The sequence below is a fragment of the Cornus florida genome, unplaced genomic scaffold, assembly GCF_030987335.1.
Source record: "Cornus florida cultivar Cherokee Brave unplaced genomic scaffold, ASM3098733v1 CherokeeBrave_3.0.0_Hap2_Chr06, whole genome shotgun sequence".
Classification (NCBI taxonomy): domain Eukaryota; kingdom Viridiplantae; phylum Streptophyta; class Magnoliopsida; order Cornales; family Cornaceae; genus Cornus; species Cornus florida.
In genome coordinates, this window is record NW_026775576.1 from 75,622,105 (window position 1) to 75,643,973 (window position 21,869).

Below are 21,869 nucleotides of genomic sequence, written 5' to 3' on the forward strand. Positions count from 1 at the left end.
GGATGATAGGATCCTTAATAAATCAAACATAAGCCCTAATTTCAACTACACAGAAGTCACCTAATTGTACAATAATAAAACCATAGGCAAATATAAACATTTTCAATCATAAAAGTAACTTCGGCTCCTCTTTTTTAAATTCTATAGAATTTACAGTAGTTTAGGTTGTTTTTAAGGGCACTTGTTTAAGTTGCCAAATTATCAATCCAATACAACTTCTAAAAAGGATGAGAAATAGATCAGAATCATTTGATACAACAGCCGCAGTGGAATAGAAAGTTACAACAGTACATAATAACATATCAAACAGCGCAAAAGAAAAAAACAAAATTAAAGAAAAAAAAAAAAATGATAACAAGAACTACAAGCCCACTAAACGCTGATAATGATACCAATATAAACAACACACAGGTACAGATTTCATTTTCTTCAACCAAGAATGGGAAGCAGCAATGCCAAAAAGAGTACCTGAATAAATACCAGGAGATCTGAGGCTTATCTGCTTCATTTCAGTGGCAGGGTCCCCTTGTGATAAGGGCTTCATGAGGGTACGTTGAAGTGAAAGAGCCAAGAGATGACAAAGGCGAATACCATACAAGCAAGCAGGAAATTAAGAAACCGATGGCCCTGCCAGAAGTTTCGAGTCTCTGCTGGGGGCACTGGTGCAGCTGCAGGTGCAGCTCCAGTATCATTGGCCTCATTCCACTGGTCCATCAACTCAGTTTCATTTGCACCAGCAACATTGCGTGCAGTGGATCCACATATCTCACAGGTCCTGCAATTTACAAGATAGCAGGGAAGATAATCATAAATAGAGGCCAACAGAATGCAGAAAAATCTTTTGTGAAGGCGAATGTGAAGTACTTATCTAAAAACTCCGGCAGGTAAATATCTGACATTGACTGTTTCTCAACTATTGCCTGATTTGAAAAGTAATTGCCAATAGAAATGGAAACGAAAATGGAGATTCATGGCAAATTTAAATCCTCCCATATTTTGTGTATTCAAAACTATGATTGGCAAGGTTTACTAAAATTGATAATCTTGTCTACTGGGTGCCAGCTACATGGGTCCTTCTCCAATTTGCTTTATGTAAAAAAGATGATGGACAAAAAAAATTCTACACAAAAACACATGCACAAGGATATGAATCACACACAAACACTTGCACTTTGATGTGACAGGTATGATGGTATATATGAAAACATATTGCTTCTTGACTACAAACGAAATTGATAACTTACCGTCCTGGAATAAATTTTAGCATATCCAGCTCTAAATTTCCAAAATGAGCATTTTAAGAAATGAGAATTTTAGAACAATTATACCCGTAACATATACTGTTTTGATAACCAAAACCGACTATAACATCATACACAATATACAAGTGAGATACGGTGTGAGTAGGATGATAGAACTCATAGTAGAATGCCATAGGAATATGATAGCTCCAAATGTGAGGGTGATTTTCTTTTCACTATGGCCTTCGCATTCTATTCATCCCCAAATCCATTATTTTAAAATTGCATCAATTTTATAATGTGTCGTCTTATTAAAAAGTCAATTAAGTGAAGAAATAAGAACAAAAAATTGTTATTACCGAATTCTGTATTCCAGAAGTGAATCATGTTTTGTATTGTGCATTTCAAAATGCAAATCATTGCGTTATCAGCATTTTGTGGTGACCTTGATCTAGGCTATTGTGTCTGACAAGAAAGCATTAACTAATAAGGGTTTACCAGAGGGTATGACACCTAAATTTGACGTGAATACGATGACAGAATGATATTCAGAAGAACAACATCATAAAGATGGCGGAAAAGAAATGGTGCAAGCAGATAATCTAGCTCTGGTAAATTCAAAAACTAGAAGACCAGCAGCAACAAGTGTCAAAAATTTCACATCCTACTTTGAAACGCCATCCAGTACGAATCCTAATTGGTCGAAAAAGGCGAAGGACTAGCAGAACAACGACATGAAGGAAGAGACAAACTATCTTTCCCCACAAGACATCTATACGATGAAAGAAAAAATGTTTATAAAGCTTAGATGAACGAGTGATATAGTAAATACCAACTAATAATCCTGATGCAAAACCATCTCCAATCAACGTAGTAAAACCTTATTTTGTTTTAAGATAAGTTAGCTCGGCCTTAAATTTGGCCAAACAGCTAGTAAGAGGATCAAATCGGGTACCCAAGTTTGCTCCATTGGTTTGCTGAGTATTACCTTCAGATGGTGGTGGGTTCACGGGAATGGTTGGATTTGGTCTGATTTGTTCAGTGGCGGGTGCTGATTTAGAAGTAAACCAACCCCAACAGCTAGTCGGTCGACCAGATCCAGTACTTGGGGTTCTTCCACTGTTTTTCTGAGATGGTGGACGGCTCAATGGTCTGCCGGTTAGTGTGGATCTGGAAGCAAGCCAACCCCTACAGCTACCTCGTGTTCCTCCACTGCTTTGATGATTATTAGCATCAGATGGTGGATGGCTCCCTGGTATGGTTGCAGCACGTCTGTCTTGTTTCCTGGTAACTAGAGATCTGGAGGGAACTCAACCCCAACACCTAGTCGAAGGATCCGATACGCCAACTCCAGTGGTTTGAGGAATAACTTCAGATGGTGTACGGCGCACTAGTACAAATGGAGCTCTAATTTCTTCTGTTTTGGAAGCAAACAGACCCCAACAGCTAGTCAAAGAATGAACGCTAAAATTGATTTGCTGAGCGGAGCTGGACTCAAACGTGTCCCGAAAGGTACCCGGAAACTCATGTGTGGCACGAGAGTTTCGTACAAGCAAGGATGGATCAACTGTCTGTCCATTGTTTGCAGTTGATCCTCCATTAGGGGAAGCATGTTGTGATAGTGGAGACTGCTTAGGGGTGGGAGCCTTAGGCGATTTAGGCGGTCCCCTAAGGCCCCTAGCCAATGGAATGCATTTATTAGACCTCCAAAAATAACTTTTATTCCCTAGTAATCTAGTATTTAGGCCACAATTAATGGCATGCATTAATGTGAGTCTCTTTTCATTGGATAAGTAGTATTGGAAAGTAACTAAACTCACTTTCCGTCTACTCCTAAATTTTCTCCACTTTTCTTCTTTTCTACTCCCTCTGTCCCATATTAGATGTCCACTTCGAAAATTTTGACTCACTACCACCTTTTGACATTGAGTCATTTGAGGTCATTTTTAGTCATATTCCTTTTATATACTACTTCCGTCCTCAAAGTTCCTGAAGTGGACATCTAATATGAGACGAAGGTAGTATTAAACTTATAATTTTTATTTATTTATTTATTTTATCCTTATTCCTCACGATCTTCATTACAGATGTAATTATTTTTTTATTTATTATATCTTATATTCCTAGGTCTAACCAATACCATGTATTAATTGAGGCCCCTACAATTTAATTCCTATTTAAAGGATAATTGGTATAGGGATGTAATAAAACCTTTCAATTTAGTGCTAGTTTTTTTTTCTATCTAATTTCTTACCCCTTTTATTAAACTCTTAATTTATGTTTATTTATTATTATTATTTTTATCCTTATGTCTTCTCATTAGAGAAGTATTTTTCCTCCTCTTAGACACGCCTTCTTCTCCCTCCTCATCCCTCTCATTATCTCACTCCATCTTCTGTATATTTTTATTTTGTTATCTCACATATTTTGTTACTTATGGACTATATATATTTTTTTTCTTTACCAAGAAGAAAGTAGGGATTTTACCATAATTTGACTCTATAATAGAGATAAAGTATTGAAGAATTTGTAGTGCATTAGATAAAAATTCAACAAATGAACAAGCAAGTCATCTCAAAAAGCAAGAAGAATTTTTAAATAAATTATTTAAAGGGGGTGTAAGATGGGTTATAATGAGTTAACCTAACCAAGCATGATATTTGGTGTCTCATGTGCATGTATTAATAAGAATACCAACTGGGGGGCAGAACAAACATGACAAAGTTTAGAAGACTAAAATAAAATGTGAGGTTCATTATAATCAAGCAACCTTTTTCATTCAAAGGAAGATGTACATGACGACGAATAGTCTTTATTAAATTTATTTCGAGTTAGTATGCTGCTACACAAATGTGCTCGTATTTTCATTAAGTTTCATAAATGAGATACAATAGTCATTTCAAGGTCTTATTTTTAGTTTATTGGGTCTTTGTAAGTGGTATTTAGTAGGTCTAGAATACAGCTTAATAGATGAAGTTTCATAGTTTTCCATTTAAAAATAATAATCAGAGTACATTTAGGAGAAGCATAGCACCTTATACCTCTATATATAATCATCTGACTTGGTAAAGTTGAGTTTTTGAGAAATGAAGGGGTGAACCAACATTCCAATATTTCTTTCCTTTTTTTTTTTTTTTTGTCTCTCAAATTACCGTACACTGGTTATCTCCCCTGATCCATAACTGCCCAATTTTATCCTGAAATCCTACCATACCAAACCCTAATCAACACAAACCTTTCCTTGCCTTTGACCGTTTTTTTTTTTTTTGAACACCAAAAACCCTCAAAGTACCTGCTGTCCAATATTATTCCAAACAACCGAACTCAAAAAATTTGTGCAACCATAACATTCTAAAATTGAGGCCAAATACTAATCTCTTTGGAGTCACAATCACTATAATCTTTCTTCTACCTCTAAAAACTCAACCTACCAGTTTTCCTTAACCAAAAAAACAATAAAACCAATTGTAAGCTACCTATAATAAGATTCCTACTGCTATCATACATCATGCCTACCATTTGAGAGACTCGTAAGAATCTGAAGAAAGAAGAACGAATGGTCACTTTCATTTTCAGATAAAACAAAATTGCACTTGTCACAATGACAAGGTATTAGCAGAGCATATCAATTCCCCAAAGACGATAAGAATAAGTAATAATTGGAAATGCTATATATGTGCGTGTTGTCCAATGTTATACCGGCTACAAAAAAAAAAAAAAAAAAGCATTCTTCAAGTGGAATGCCTAACAATAGAATCAGTCAATTTAAATAAAAAAATTTATACAGACTTTATTGCAATTGGTGGCCAAACCAACGAACATATCTGTCTCAAAGATCGATTTTTTGAGACCATATTCTGAGACAACATATAGATATAGAATTTGACCACTCAATTACACTTATAGACTAAGTCAATATTCCTTATGAGAAATATTGGCAAGTGCCAAATATTTTAGCCTAAAAATGGACTACATCAATCAAAGTCCAAACCCACATTGCAAATAAAAAAAGGGAAACTGGTAACAAGAGTGAAGCAATCAAATTCCAACAGTACAAGGAACAAGAAAAATCATCTGCATAGTTGGCTAAACAAACATGACTACCTGGTGCTTTCATCTTTTGCTTTATTTTCTTGATACCCTTCATTTAATATTATCTGCTTTTACTGTATTTATATACTTTTGCTTTCCGCTAAAGTTAATGTTTTTTTTCTTTATGTGTCTTACATTGCATACAGCCCTTTTTCCCAGTATTCACCCAATAATTGACTAAACCTTCAATCCCAATTAAACAAGAAGTATTGTGCACTAAAATACAGAAAAAAAAAAAATAAATAAATAAATATTATTGACAAATATGATCATTACCTTAAATTTGAGCATGAAACCCCATATAGATCACAACCAATACTTCCAAAACATATACAACAAAAAATATAAATATTTCACTCTAATCACATCCTAAAAACACCTCGACTTACAGAATGCTAAGATCAAACACACAACATATGGGTTACTTATATATATACACAAACACATATACATATATAAACACATACACACACAGAACATATGGGTATCTTCAGAACAGTTAATAGAACAAAATTTTAATATATTTTGGGTACTTACTTGTTGCCCTTGATCTTGAACCAAGCCTCAGCACAGTGTCTATGGGAAGCAGCCAAATCATCCTTACATGAACAACCCAATTCAATAGGAATCCCAGATTCTGGATTCGATGCATCCAAGCTCAGATGACATATCCTGCAATCTCTCTCGATTTTGGCCAAATGTACCTTAATCTCCGGCACACCAGCTTCCAGATCCACCTCCACCGAACACTCGGACACGGAGGATTCCCTCCTCTTATCAGAAACCCCAACAATCTCAGTACCAGAGACGCTTGTGGAACCGAGCGTGGAGTGCCAGGACCGGTCGTCGTCGGCGTCGGAGGAGGTGGAGCTGCGCTGACTTCCTTCGCCGGGGCTCAGGGCGGTGGAATGGCGGCGACCACCACCACCACCGTCGTCGTCTTGGAATTCAACATGGGTTTGGGATTGGTATTGGGATTGGGGTTGGTTTGTGGTGGACATATTGGAGACCCAGAGAGAGAAACTTCATGTAGGAAAGATGAGACGCAGTGACCATGAATGGGCACCAAAAGTTGAAGCTCTCCTCTGAGGGCGCTCCAATCTGAAATTAGTATGGTGTAATCTGTGTCTCTGTCTGAAAGACTGTAACTAGGTATAGTGTGTGTGTGTGACTGTGTGTTGGAGTAGGTACTCTCCCTCTCTCCTGTCTTGTCAGTCCATCGACGGTGATTTGGGAGAGAGAGAAAGTCTCGAATAAAAGATCTGAGAGAAAATACACTTGGATTTACTTTTACATGTGAAGACCGAAGTGGGTGAGAGAAAAATCCAAACACTCTGCAAAAGTAGATTTTATTAATATGGTCGCCCCTTCCAAAACACAATTATTTATATTTTATTACTCCGTATCAATTATTTTTTAAAAAAATATTTGCCCGATGTTCTAAGGGGAGATAATTGATGCACTCTATCGTTTACGCACTTTATTATTATTTTGTTTTATGTAAAAGGATATTATTATTATTAATCAATTCATGAGTCAACTATAAGAAACATTTACATCATTAATTAAAAAAAATTCAACAAAAGAGTGCATATGTACATATAAACTTCATGCACTTAGTTTGTTGTTATTTTTATTTCATAACTATTAAAAGTATAATTGCACTTCGTTCTTCAGAAATCATTTTGTTAGTATTTTAATTATATATATTAAAAAAAATCAAAGTGCTAGTGGAGATAAAAAAAAAAAAAAAAAATTGGAGTATGAATATAATTTTTCAAAAATTGATACAATCAGAATGGTATTAGCATATCAAAGGAAGTCTTTATCACTCTACTTTATTTAATATTTAGATTTTTTTTTCTTTTCAAATTGATATTTAGATTCAATAAGTGCGGTGCTAGAGTGGTTTTTTTTTTTTTTTTTTTTTTTTTTTTTTATTTTTTTTTATCACATTCTGTAATATATATATATATATATATATATATATATATAAAACTTGATATTCTCATTACAATATCCTCTGTTAATAAAATAACATGATTATCCTTTAAAAATACACTAACACTTCGATCAAAATTGTTTTAGTTTCAACAAATGTACTTTATTTTTTAATTTTTAAAATATATGATGAAGTATTTTCAAACTCATTAATAGTTGATTATCTTATTTATGACATTAAAAACAATAGTGTAAATAGTTTAAATTAAAGCATCGACAAGGCGTTGTCTTCGCAGTTGCGTGGAAATTAAAAGGGTTTACGTGGAAGGATTTGATTGAGATAACTATTAAATACTTTTCCTTTTTCAACAGATAACACGAATATAATGTACAGAAATATGTGTTATAAGCTTGCTTTTTACTTTGTCTTTTTCGCTTTTGCTTTTTTATAGTAATAGACTGTTTAGTTAACTTTAACCTAGATTTTTGTTTATGTCTCATGATTACCCTTGTCTGATGGAATTAGAACATCGTTAAAGGGAGGGTATTTTTGTCACTACAACGACATATTTTACTCCCAACCTTACAAGGGTATCATTTTAAGTCTAATCAAAGTAGAAAAAATGGAGACCGAACAGAGAGTGACAGTTGACAGAGAAACTACTACACAGTATTAAACAGTTGTTTGCGTGAAAAAAGATAGGAAATGGTGGGGACTACTGTAGTACTGTGGTGGTTCATTTCACATCATCGGATATATGATGGAAAGATCGACTAAAGCAATCATAGAATAATTGCTCTTACCCTCGAAATATCTACTTGCCTCAATTAACAAGGTCGTGCCCTTAGTTTCACTTTAACCATTTTGGGTTAGATGTCCTGTGAATAAAATAACGGGGTTAAATGGATAAAAAAAAAAAAAAAAAAAATTGAAAATTTTCGTTTTCACAAAAACTGGAAAAAATAATTAAAACGAGCCATTGGAAATTTAAAATACAAAATTAATTAATTTTTTTTTTTTTAAATTGTGAACCATTAAAGTGATGTTATGCAATTTGTTAACACCCCCATAATCAAATAATTTACTATCATGATTAGACTAAATTATACAGACTTGTTCAACATTTATTATTTTAATCTTTCTTAAATAGGCGGTTGAAAAGTAATTTTGAATATGAAAAGTTATTAATATCCTTATATTACATTTTATAAAATTATCATTTTATAAAATTGAGTCACTCGTCACTAAGAAAGAAAATGATAAAGAGTGTTGATTACACGCATTAAATTTTAAAAAAAATTCTAAATATATATAAATGATACCAACTTTTTTACATTTGGGTTGTGAAGTCCTTTTCGTCCATAGTATAAGTAACTTAATTCGTCCAAAATAAATGTCACAATACTAGAATCTAGATTGCACCGAAGTCCAAGCCTACTGCGGTAATGTTTGTGCGTGGCATCGTGTGTAGATTCTAGACAACCCATTAAAGTCTCCAATTGAAGACGACATTTATTCCATAGACTTTTTATGTGCCATCCCTTTCTTATTTCCTCGCTATCCATTATAAAATCAATGTCACTCCTGTCAACACAAACTATAACATTAGGGTTTCGTTCACCGAGTCTGAATTTTCTGCACCATTACCTCAAAAAGACGCTACAACAGAGAATCCGAACGCCGCCGCTATTGTATCTCATAAAATGACATTACAGAATAACCAACTCGTCCTGTGCAAAAATTTATAAATGGATCAAAACAACCCAGTTTGGCCAACATTGGAAGATCATAACAGAGAGCTTACAATCAGTTCAATTTATAGCAAAATCATGATTTGGGGCTTCGTGTATAATGTAGAATTGAACCGATCTTAATATTTTCGAAATACTAAATAGTTGAAATATCAATGGTCACCAGCCGCATCCAACTTTTTAGGTTCTATACTGACAAAAACACTCTGTGTAATAACTGATGTAGAATCTCTGGACCAAGTCTGGATACATATTTAGTAACATGGTTTGTATCTTTTTGAAACAAAATGCTATGATCGCCTCGCCAGTAATGAGGGAGCCTCACAACAAAATGCAATTCTCAGCCTTCCGTCAGCAAGCAGACAGCTACTGCGACGTGTTTATATCTATATATATAGGATTTTACACTGTGCTTCGCACCATACCATGCAAAAGATAGAAAACCAGCCATGGGTTTCAGCTTAAGCCTTCGACCTCAGCTGGGAATGCAAGAGTTCGCATTGACATCTGGGTTGGCATCACATCTGACATCATGCCCATCAACCTGTTCCGCCCCTCCTCAAAGCGAAAATGATTGTTCATCATACTCTGCTCGACAACATCCATTTTCTCTGCAATGCCTTGAGACGGTCTTTCACCAGATGCATTGTCCACTTCTCTGGTGCTAGCATTCTCAAGGCCACTTCTGATCCAGGCAATATTGTTCAAATCAGTGGCTATGGAGGCCAACTCATGACTTGAGAATGGGGGAGGTTCCTCGTATTCAACAAACTCAGGGCCCAACAATGAGCTTTGAGAAGGGACCCCACTTCGAGCTGCACAGCAACCATGGCCACATCTTGAAGGAATCAAAGGCTCACCACAATCACCTTCAACAAATATCCCAAAGTCTGGTCCGGAGGATTGGATTAACGGTCCCTGCATTGGGATTGTCCTTGAAAATTCAGAGCCAATTGTTGGGGAACCAGGAGGATTATAAACATTGAATGCACCAACACGTGCTACTGGACGAGGAAGAGTATGAAGGTTTTTGCCAGCAACAAAATGATTCTCAATTGTTTGAGCTTTTTCCTCACACAAGTTGGGTCCATTTTCTATCATTCTCACATCTTTTTCCTCTGAGGATTTGAATGAATTGATATCACCACATGAAAGGGTTTCTTCTGAGGATGCCTTTGTTCTGTCTAGGCTGCCTTCCAACATTTTCTCAGATGCCGGTCTAAACCTGCTGAAATCCACGCACCTGCGCCTTAACGTAGAATTCCAATGGTTCTTAATTGCGTTGTCCGTTCTACCTGGCAGAAGCTTTGCAATTGATGCCCATTTGTTCCCATGAGTTGCATGGGCTGCTATTATAATACGATCCTCTTCTTCTGCAATCAATTAAGCCTCTATAAGACTTTATCATGAAGAACAATTTATCCATGATTAATCATGAAATGACACATATGGTTAATTGGACATCCATTCACCAAGTAATTAAGAGTAAAAATTTCCAAGTAGGAGCAGATGAGATAATATGCAGGTACAAAGTTTTATCCTCTTACTATTATTTAGGTACCAAGCTTTTAGCCTTTCTATTATTCAACTTTTACATTAATACAATCTTATCAAGAATGATAGCAAACAATGAAAGAAGAAAATATGCAAGTAATTTTATTCTTTCCATTGTTCAACGTTATCTACAATACAATCATATCAACAAGGATAGCCAATTTTTTTATTTAAAAAAAAAAAAAAAAAAAAAAAAATTGGAAGAAGAAAAAATACATATAACCAAGCATAACTTTTTATCTCTTTGATTGTTGAACTTTGTATGGCAACATAAATGACAGGGTAGAAGGCAAAAATGAATTTCTAAAAGAAAGAAAACACAATGCAGAACCTAGACTATCAAAAAGCAATCCAAGTCACTAGGAAAAACAGATCTTCTAAAACGCCTCCACCTAACAGCCCTCCCCCACCCACCAAAAAAATTAAAATTAAAATTAAAAAATAAAGTCATGTACACACAAATATCACATTAAGATTCAGTAACTGAAGAACATAAACACACATCATACAAAATGAAAACATGTAGACTCTTTGAAAGAGTCCGCAACTGGAACTATCAACAAAGCTAATTAGCTAGCTTATCTGGCAAGTGCCGGGGTTTCAAGCGTATTGGAAGGAATACTTTTACACCCCACCACTCCAATGCGTCTCTTCTCGTTCAGTTAACAAAAGTTAATATTGAAATATTCTCTTCTTGATCAATCATACTTTAAATCTCATAGCAACATCATGTTTAATCTCTCTCATCTCTATAGATAACCAAGATTAGGTAATAGAACTACTTACTTTTTGGTCTCTCATAACTCTCTATCTTTAGTATATAACTATATCCCCACTTATACTTCTAGCTTTGCTTAAGTTACATATTTCATATTCATTCCTAGTCATACTTATCTCAACACTTCAGATTCTTGAACTTTTCTCCAAACCTTCAGTTAGATTTGTTCTTGTTTCTTCACTAATAGAAGACCACTTTTGATTCTTGAGCTTTTCTCCAAACCTTTAATTAGATTTGTTCTTGTTTAACTTCTATTAATAAAAAAATATCATCACCAAAAAGCATATACTATAAAAATTTCATCCAAAATAAGTATGATCAATTCATTCATAACAAAAACAAAAGGAACCTTGATATAAGCCTATAGTAATGGAAATTCACTTTATATCCTGGAGTTGTTCTTATCATAGTCACAGCTCCATCACACATGCCCTATATCATGTCAGTATATCTATTTGCAACTCATTTCTTTTTTAATACCAACCATATTATAAATCTAAAGAACCCTATTATAGGCCTTCTCAAAATTCATATGGAAATGACCTCTATTGTTCTTATTTCCGCCATAAATATAAATCAAATTACAACATAATTATTTCAAGCCTAGACATGTAAGAGGAAGTAGAGTGGCCAAAGGTCTTGCAGACATCACAAATTTGAGGTTTCTAAGGCACCAGAACTTTAATTCAAAGGGTTCTCCAAAGTAAAGTTTGAAAGAATTCAAGATCTCCCTATTAGCCTCCATTTCAATACAAATGTGAGCATGAGCAAGTCTAACGTAGTTAAGTAGGCTCATAAAGGTACAATGGATTTCCAAAATCACTAGCCACATAACTAAGGCCATTGTCTATCCAATGCTTATGTGACACTGAAGAACTTCACCCAAACCGGAACACTTGAAAATCGTTCTTTGAAAAATACATCTTAAGAAACCATGTTATGAAAAGAAATAATTTCCCTCCAAAGTATTAAGGGTGTCACCATCAATAAATTTGCTTCTCTCTTCCTCGTTTATAATTTTAGAAATGAAGAAATTATTTTGTTCGAGTCACAATCTCATAAAGATAAACCTTCCGAATTTTCATTAACCCCATACTTGACAAGGTGGAAAGGAAGCCTTTCCTTCTCAAGGAAATGGCCCATTCGAGCATACATATTCCCAAGAAGAAAATCTCATTTTTGAGATTTCAAAAGGAACACTCTACACTCCATTCTTCCCAAGTGCAATGTTACGATATTTGAGTGTAGGTTTAGATTGAGCTTTATTTCCTAACAACATAATACTTCAAGAGATTGGGGCTTTGATAGTGGGCAGTGCAATGTGACTATTGGGATACTTAAAATCTATGTTACATGAACTCAACCTATTCTCCCTCACATACATGTGTCGACAAGACACAACATGAGCATTGGTATGGGTATGCGACATGGGCCCGACACACGTACACAAATAGGAAACATGATGGAAGAGGAAGAAAAGCTTAAATTTGATAACAAAGAAGGCTTTCCTACTTTTGAGATAGATGAAATCTCTTGTTCTTTCATTATATCCATTTACTTTCAATCATTATTGAGTATATTTTTTAAAAAATGATAGGTCATATGTTAAACTTTTTATGCAGTGTATTTCATTTATTTAGTGTTCAAGACGTGTCTACTTAACCGTATCCAAGTTTAAGACACATTTCAAGCTGGGCCGATGCATCCTAAGATTTTGGATTTAGGAAAGTGTAACCCTTAGATTTTGTCTACGTACCTGCACTGCACTTGATATATGTACCTAAGTCCATGTAACTTAACTTTAAATTCCAATTAAGTTCATATTTTGTTATTGATTGGTACTTTCTCACCTTCCAAAGTAGAAGGTCAAGGATTCAAGTCTTCGTAGGGACAAAGTGGGTGTGTGAGAGTTTCTTGCTAAGGTAAAAAAAATAGAAGTATCAAAAATTGGAAAAATGTAAGAAATCAACTAAGATGATTTGACCACATGCAAAAAAGAACAATAATTGCACCAGTTAAAAAGAACAACACGGTTCGCATTAAGGACAATGATAGAAAGGGAAGATTTAAAAAATTAACATGAGCTGAGATAGTAAAGAACAATATGGTAGTGTTAATTAAATTATGGATTTAATTACAGCATCATGGCGAAATAGAAATCATATAACCGATTCCAAATAGGGTTGTGTTAAGTTGAGTTTGAATTACAACAAAGTGTAGCTAACCCATTTTTAGTTGTGACTCATTCCCTATAAATGCATATTATTATCTAAACCATGTGCTTCACATAATGTCTCTGAAGATTCTAACATGAAATTCCTATGGTATTGTATTCAGATTTTATCTCAAATATGGTCAACACAACAACAGATTTGATCTGTTTACACAGTAGGAAAACTAAACATTTTCTTGTTTATAAAGATACCTTAAGTTCCAAGAGAAGTCCTTAACTGGCTCAGACAATACAAATTACAAAAGGTTCTAAATGATCAGCAGCCATATGTTTACTTCTCAACTCACAATTATCCTATTACAGACCCCAAATCCACAATAGACTATCAAATACTTCTACGCTCATTTGGCTCTTTAATAAGGACCAAGAAATTAGGTGAGCATCACAACGAACTTGTAGTTTTCAATGAATTAAACCTTTTACTAACTTCCTAAACCATTCCGCTTAGAATATTACCTGTTGATACTTGCTGTGGTGAATAACAGAATACCAAAGGTCTTGTTGCATTCAAACTAATAACAATTTATTTATTTATAATTTTGCATATTCTCCTCCCCCCGAGTTCTCTCCCGCTGGTTTCCAAGTGCTTTCTTTCAATGGCTTCCAAGGGTTCATAAAGGTTTTTTTTTTTCTTAGTTAGTACTCACACACCCATGCCTCCACTGAGGGTCGAACCCCTGACCTCCCTTTGGGAAGTAGGGGCCTGGTACCACTAGGCCACTGGCCCGTTGGTGGTTCATAAAGGTTTGACAAGCTAAAGACATAATAGAACAAATAAGATTGAGCAACCTCAACACAGTTAGCTAGGCGCATGTAGGATAGATAGAATCATGCATATAAACCAGAAAATTCTAAATTCACTTTTGGTGGCCCCTTAATGCAAAATTCATGAATTCATTAACTGTTACTTATGTACAGTCATGGCTTGGCAAGTAATGAAATATTCAGGTATTGCAACACCAAAATTTGGCCTTCAAAGTCATATTATATCATCATATTTATTTGTCGTTCCAGAACTTCATGGTGTCTAAAATTAGACGGGATAAAATATAATTACAGTGGGAAAAAAGAACCTATATACTACCATTAGATATTCCGTGTGTCAGTAAGGTTTTTGAATGGGAAAGCCTATAATCTCAAGCGGAGTATAAACCAATAGAAACAATGGAATATGCCCAGAGACTTCACAACAATTGTAGTTTTCCTGTCTAATAATTCAAAAAATAAATAAAGTGACAGCAACATGTCTATTCAACTGAGGGCTACAGCTAAACTATATGCCAAAGAGAAAATGTAACCGTTGGATTATCCACCGTTCTGGTGATAATTTGCTGTATATTATTATTCCTGAATCAATATCTAGCATATACCTTTTTTTGTTTTTAATCGGGTACGTACTCACACACACTTTGCAGACGCCAGGGCCCAAACCCCTCCCCATCCACTTTGAGGGTAGGGAGGTTATACCATTGGGCTAAAGGCCCATTGGTAATAACCATCATATAACTTACGGTTGACTAGTATTGTGTAGCAGAATTCCAACAACCCAGGTATGCTTGAGTGCAACTGCAAGAAGACTGAATGTGCAATTTACCTTAACCATTTCAAGGCACCAAAACAACAAATAATACTACTAGAAGATGAAACTCGAGTAACCATAAGGGTGGTCAAGAATAAAACACGGTGCATCTGCTCTGATTTGTTCCTTAAACAATATTATAAATTATTAAGATAGGTGGTCAGTGATTGAGCAAGTTTCATCAACTATCCAGTTTACATCAGTGCAAGGTATATATCATAACAAGAGCTTTACAATCAATTAGAATGACCTCATGAATACCAACAATCACAACAAGGAAAGAATTTATAACACTACAGTTAGTAATCATTAACATTACATCTTTCAACATAATGAACCTTTTTTCAAATTTGACACCAATAACAAGCATAAATGTAGAAATTAAAAACCCCAACTTCCTAAAACAACAATATACTCGAGTACTTAGAACTTGAATCCATAATCACATAATAGGAAGTACTCCTATATGACAAACTCCTAAATACTCAACTGAGTAACAACCCAATAAGTGATAAATAAGCAACACTAAACACTTCTATCTCTGTTCTCAAGGTTTTGGTCCACATGCTCTCACACATTTTCTCCTTAACTAATCAAACCAATTGCAAGCAGCCAACCTCTCACTGGTATGACATAAATAGGCAAGAAAAACACAGAGACACCATCATATCTCTGTTAAAAATACTCATATATGTAACAACTCCACACACACACATCAACAGAAAAATAAAAAGAAAAAAAATAAAGACAATATATCAGCAGCATTTCATGAAATAGATTCACGTTTTCATAAGACCCAAAACTAGTAAAATAGATCATCACAATTGGCATCTAAATGTGCTAATTATACCAGCATCATCCTCTCTAGTGTCCTTTGCAAGCGGCAATTTGGATGTCCCATTAATTCTAATCACTCTATCAATATTTCAAGTGGAAATTTATCTTGAATGGACCCATTAGATCAATTTATCAGCATTTTAAACAGTGCTTTGAGAGAGAAATCCATAGGACGGAACGGAGCCATTGCAGACAATAGAAGCCATCTCAGAAGCAGCAAATGATATTTGTTCTTAAAAATTATATAAAAACAAAAAACAAAACAAAATCCTACAAAACTCAATAAGGATAAGTAACTTTGTCATAAATTTCTACTTAAAGTGCTATAGAAAGTGCCTCAGGAGAATTCAAATTCAACTGAACAAAAAACACATCCATATAGAATTACACTGGAACCAAACACCCAAAACGATCCACACTCATACAAGTGTCCTTGCACACACAAACACAGAGACAGAGTTAAAGAGACTGGTTGGGGGAGGGGATGGGGGGGAAAGGGAGGGGGGTTAAGACTTAAGAGCGACAAGGAAAATGGAAGGACAAACAGTTAAGGCAACCTAAAACTCGAGTGATTCTTCTACTAAAGCGCAAAGACGAACGAAAACATTAACAAAAAAAAAAAAATCTGAATAATCCGGCTAATCCCAGTACTAACACACACAGATAAACAAGAATTTTCAACCAAAACAATAAAAACTGCAAAAACCTTTCAAAAACCAAAACCCACAAAGCCCTCAGATTCAAATTCAAAAAGCACAACTGAAAAAGTAGCAGAGACCAATCAATAGAGCGCATATACGGAATCTATACATAAAAGAGAGACACTGAGATTGAATTGTTAATGGGGTTTTTTACCAGTAAAGGGCTTTCGCTTCACGCAGGGGTCGAGCTGATTACACCACCTAAGGCGGCAGGACTTGCCGGACCGCCCAGGAATTCCTCGGGCGATCAGGCTCCAATTCCTCGCCCCGAACTTGCTCACGAGTTGACTCAGTATCACGTCTTCTTCAGGCGACCAAGGTCCCTTGACTCGGCTACTAGTACTGCCGCCATCACCGGTTCCTCCTCCTCCATCGCCAGCGTCTTCGAGCACCACATCGACGCCGTCAGCGACGACGGAACCGCCGTTAACGGCGGCGGTGTCAGGGATTGTTAAATCTCTTTGCTCCTCCTCTACCTCCATCTTGGTCTCTCTCTCTCTCTTTAGTCTTTCCGTTTTCTCACTTTCTCTCTCTCTACATTTGCAACCGAACCTACCTGCCTAACTGCAACTCGTCTTGAGGGACAGTGGAATTGATTTATTGGGCCGATGTTTCGGTACCAATTTCCGGTTTTGTAAGGCGGTTTCTTTGAAATGACGAACGTGTCCTTTTACTTGCACTTGAATTAACCCACGGTCAAAGGAATCAAAACGCCGTCGTGCGTCGGCTGTGTTTGTCCAATTAATTAGAAAAACACCATAGAATTTGCAAGGGGCTATATTGTACTTTTCTTGTTGTAAATATATGCATAGGTGGGGGTAAATTATAGCTTGAGCTGTCATGCCATTTGGAAAGCCCAATATACCGCCTTGAAGTTCAAAAGTTTGAATACAACTTTTTGATCAATTTGAGAGGTGAATAAGCCCGTGGGCCCAACTTTTGCTCTATCTAAATTTTGCTTTGGGCCAACCAGGAATATCCAAATTAGAACAACTCCAGGACCAGACAAGCCTAGCCTGTTTGAAATGGGTATTGTTAAGAATTTCTTCTATTCAAGTTATATAGTTCACGATAAATTATTACATGATCTTAGGACCACTCCAGACCATTATTTCCGGGGCAATTACATGATGACAAAGTAAATGTGTCAGCTCTGCATCGATTTTATTTTACTTTTGGTTTATGTGTTATCATGTGATTGGTTGGGACCAATAATCCCAGGATCATACAATAATTTATCAATGTTCGGTTGTTTCTTTTCTATCTTCTAAAGTATAACATATAAGACTCGAAGTCATGCTAGGGATACCAAAATAATGTGTGTTCTTTGCCATGGCAAAAAAAAAAAAGGTTACGAATGTAAGAAAGTTTGATATAATAAAAAATATTATTCGTAATAATAAAAATAAAAAATATAATTTATGTAGTCATTTATATGATATTAAGACAAGAATATTGCTAATGATAATGAAGAGTAATGAATGTAAGTCAGATAAGATGACTCAAAAACATTTGTAGAGAGTAAAGCTTAGCTAAAGTGTTCAAAACCTTTAGGAATCAAGTCTATCCATGTACCTTGTTAACTCATGTAGATGTACTAAACCCCGGTTATCAAAATATATACGGAGTACTAAATATATAGAGTACCTCATAATTCACTATTACGCACATGCAGTTTCTGTCCCATGTGTATCCGGCAATTATTGAAAAAATTCTTTGAAATGGCCCTTACTAAAATTCAAAATCCAAACTTCCACAACGTGAGATGAGAGTCCTTGCCATTAGACTGGCATCACTTGGAATTAAAGTTCGTGACTTAAGATATATAGTCATATGCCTTCTCTATTTGTCACCTACTTGACAAAACGACCTGTGACAGCTACTATCCTTTAACCAAAGTTTGTCAAAAGTAAAATTTACCAAGACCCTCTTAAATATTAGTCCATCAAAATACTCAGTTCTTTAGCAGGCCCTCCTTTGGGTATAACGAGTGGAATTGTTAGGCTGAGCCCAAGGATCAGATACGAGAGTTGATCTTGGGCTCAATATCTAGATTCTCCATGAACAGCCCAATACTCAATTTTTTTTTCTTTTTCCTTTTTGATAAGCAATAGGAATATTGGATGTATCGAACTGTTTTATGTGAGTAAATGACGTTATTATATATAATGATGTTATCTCTTACTCACATAAAAATTTAGTTTAATGTGTCCGACTTTCAAACTCTGTACCATTATTCTTTTTCATGAGGGTTTAGAATTTAGTATAATCGAACAATTTTATACACCAATAGCCCCTTAGCCATGTGGCTTTAGAGAGGTGGAGAGTTCAAGCACTAAGCAAAATAAATTTAGTCTTATGCTTTACTTATATATATACATACATACATACATACACTATTTTATGACCCTCTTTTTCACTTATATATATATACACACACACATACACACACTATTTTGTGACCCTCTTTTTCACCTTCCTTATATTTCTCTCAGAGAATTGTTTGAAGAGTAGATCGAAATTTCTATCATTTTCCGACAGGAGAAGGTAGCTTTTAAGTCGCGGATGAGACCATCTTTCTTTTTTGATGCCTTTCTTTTTCATTTCTTTGTCCAATATTGCATTATTGATATCTTATCTTCAATATTACTTTATTGTGCACAAATTACATTCTAAGATTCCTTATCAACTGTGAAAGAAAAATAAAAAGAAGAGAAAAAGACTAACAGCATCTACAGTAGGATGTTAAAATACTTTTTTTTTTTTTTTCGGTATTATATTTTGTCATGTCACCAATGTGTAAAATTATTGTGTTTTTTACAAAAATCTTTTACACAGTTACATCAGTATATTTTTTTTCTCTTCCCTCTTTCTCATTTCATTAACAAATCAATTCAATCTTATATTAAGTAAGCTTATAACAATTATGTGGGGTCTAAATAAAACGATTAGTTGTTATTGAAAGATATATTTTTAAACAAACGGTATAAAAGAACGGTCCAAATTAAAATAAAAACCCAAAATTCAACAATAGGAGATGCTCTAACCTATATATATCTAAAATGTTAGTATTAATGAGGTGGGTTGCGTATGTTGACTTACTGCATGGACCATTAATATTGAAAGAGCATGTTAGTTGGTTTCCATGAACAGTCCCTCCCAAATTGAAAATGTGGAAGGCAATGATCGAATTCAATAGAGAAAGAGTCATACATACCTCAAATTTATATGTTCAATTACAGAAAGTTTAATCATGCGGCTCAGCTTCAACCACCTCATCTTTTAAATTTCTACGTCTATATTTTAGAAACTATTTGACTTTTGAGCTCCCACATATAAAGTAATGCCAGAGGTCGACATGATCTCTCTATCTTTTTGTCACGGTCATGTATAAATATTGATACGCGTACGGTGATGTATTTTACCAGTTGAAAGGAAATTCGACGAGAATTATATTCTATATATATATATATATATATATATTTAATGTATTATGCATATAAATTATGTCAGTGTATGTGTGTGTCCAAATTTCAAAGGGGCCAAACCTCATGACAGTGAAGAAGCTGTACACAAAAGTGTCACGGAAGTGAGAATAGACAGCCATGTTAGTACAATTTGGAAGTTGCAATTAGATGCATGCAAACTTTAAAGTCAAATAATATTTCAAATGAAAATGAGAAATGAGTGATCCAACAAACACGGAAACCCCGGCACCACGCGAGGATAGCACAAAGTGGGACATATATATTTGGACTTTTTACTTGTCATTAAAATTCACATTATATATGCACCAATATATATATATATATATAAACTTTGCTTATTCTTAAGAAGCAATCTCTAAGAAAAATTAACCTAAGAAGCAATTTCTAAGAAAAAGTAACCGAAAAGACAACCTCTAATAAAAAATCACTGTGCCTCGAAGTATGTAGTATTAAGTTTCAAGATCGATTTTTTCTATATACAAATAATTTTTTAGGAGTCACGTTCTTGGACACAGTTTGAGCTTTACCCAATTTGTGAGGACGCCTTATAGGAGTCCCGTGGATTAGTTGGGGCAAAACCCCGGCCATCTGATTCTCAAAAAAAAAAATAAAATAAAATAAAATAAAAAAAAATAAAATGATGGATCAAGAGTGAGGCAAAGGTCATGAATTATACAAGATGGCGACACCAAAAGAGCTATATGCTTGTTCTTTTCCTACCAACCAAAGTGGATCGGCCATACTTCTCCCAAAATGCAAGTGAAAAAAGAACTGCACATCAAAGTTGGTGCTCCAAAAAGGTTAGATACATCCATTGTCATCTTTGGAAGAACACTACAAGGGTCAAGCAAACGAATTCATTATATATATATATATATATATATATATATATGAGGGGGACAAAATTCCGTGGCATTCAATCTCAATTTGAAGAACGTGTCTAGATGCGCATATTTGTGAAAATTTAATTTCGCTACCAATTATCAACCTTAAATTTTTTTTTTTTAATTTTTTTTTCAGAAATTCAAGCAAATTATATATATATATATATATATATATATATTGGAATATGTATATGTGTATATATTTGTTGCATGTTGTGATATTATTATTGCATTTTCAGTGGCTTGAAAAAAATATATTTTAATTACGTGGATTAGAAGGCTCAGTATTACAAGAGAATGGCATTGCAGCATCTAAGGTTATTTTCTTTTCTAATATATATATATATATTTTAGAAAAGAAAACAACCTTAGATGCTGCATATATATATTCTACCTAGGAAATTAGGTTTTTGCGCACTATAAGCAAAGTTCATAGATGTTGAAAATAGATGTCATTGGAAGAATGCCAACAAAAATCGAAAGAATAATTAGCTAGATTCAGGCTTTGTTTGTTTCAATGTTCTATTTTTGGTAATTTTTTTTTTTATTATTATTTATCTTTTAGTATTTGGCAAAGATTTAGGTCTCTATAAGACATGTCAAAAGTTAATGTGTGAACTATTTTGATAAATATTAATAAAATATTTTACTCCTACTTAATACAAACGGATCCTAATATTTTACAAGTCATAGCACCCAACACATGAGGACCCTGCACTCACATAATAACATATAATTTTTAAATTTTAAATTTTAAATTTTATTTTCTAAATGGACAGAGGTCAACCT

At 34.6% G+C, this 21,869-nt stretch overlaps 2 protein-coding genes across 2 annotated transcripts; both read right to left on the reverse strand.

The window, feature by feature from the left end:
* Positions 1–226: 226 nt before the first annotated feature.
* On the reverse strand, positions 227–6,665 carry LOC132312118 (uncharacterized). Its single transcript, XM_059810374.1, has 2 exons — positions 5,871–6,665; positions 227–775 (listed from the first exon to the last, which is right to left on the reverse strand). The coding sequence occupies exons 1-2, from the start codon at positions 6,332–6,334 to the stop codon at positions 541–543; spliced, it is 699 nt and encodes a 232-aa protein (XP_059666357.1). The 5' UTR covers positions 6,335–6,665; the 3' UTR covers positions 227–540.
* A 2,270-nt stretch (positions 6,666–8,935) lies between these two features.
* LOC132312119 (transcription factor MYB1-like) lies at positions 8,936–17,295 on the reverse strand. Its single transcript, XM_059810376.1, has 2 exons — positions 16,863–17,295; positions 8,936–10,399 (listed from the first exon to the last, which is right to left on the reverse strand). The coding sequence occupies exons 1-2, from the start codon at positions 17,188–17,190 to the stop codon at positions 9,483–9,485; spliced, it is 1,245 nt and encodes a 414-aa protein (XP_059666359.1). The 5' UTR covers positions 17,191–17,295; the 3' UTR covers positions 8,936–9,482.
* Positions 17,296–21,869: the final 4,574 nt, after the last annotated feature.

Bases quoted from the DNA above. Each gene is read 5' to 3' on its own strand.
- LOC132312118 (XM_059810374.1), bottom strand. From the start codon at position 6,334: ATGTCCACCACAAACCAACCCCAATCCCAATACCAATCCCAAACCCAT. The intron at 776-5,870 runs GTAAGTACCCAA...TGTAAATTGCAG, and splicing joins TTCAAGATCAAGGGCAACAA to GACCTGTGAGATATGTGGAT.
- LOC132312119 (XM_059810376.1), bottom strand. From the start codon at position 17,190: ATGGAGGTAGAGGAGGAGCAAAGAGATTTAACAATCCCTGACACCGCC. The intron at 10,400-16,862 runs GTAAAAAACCCC...AATTGATTGCAG, and splicing joins GAAGCGAAAGCCCTTTACTG to AAGAAGAGGATCGTATTATA.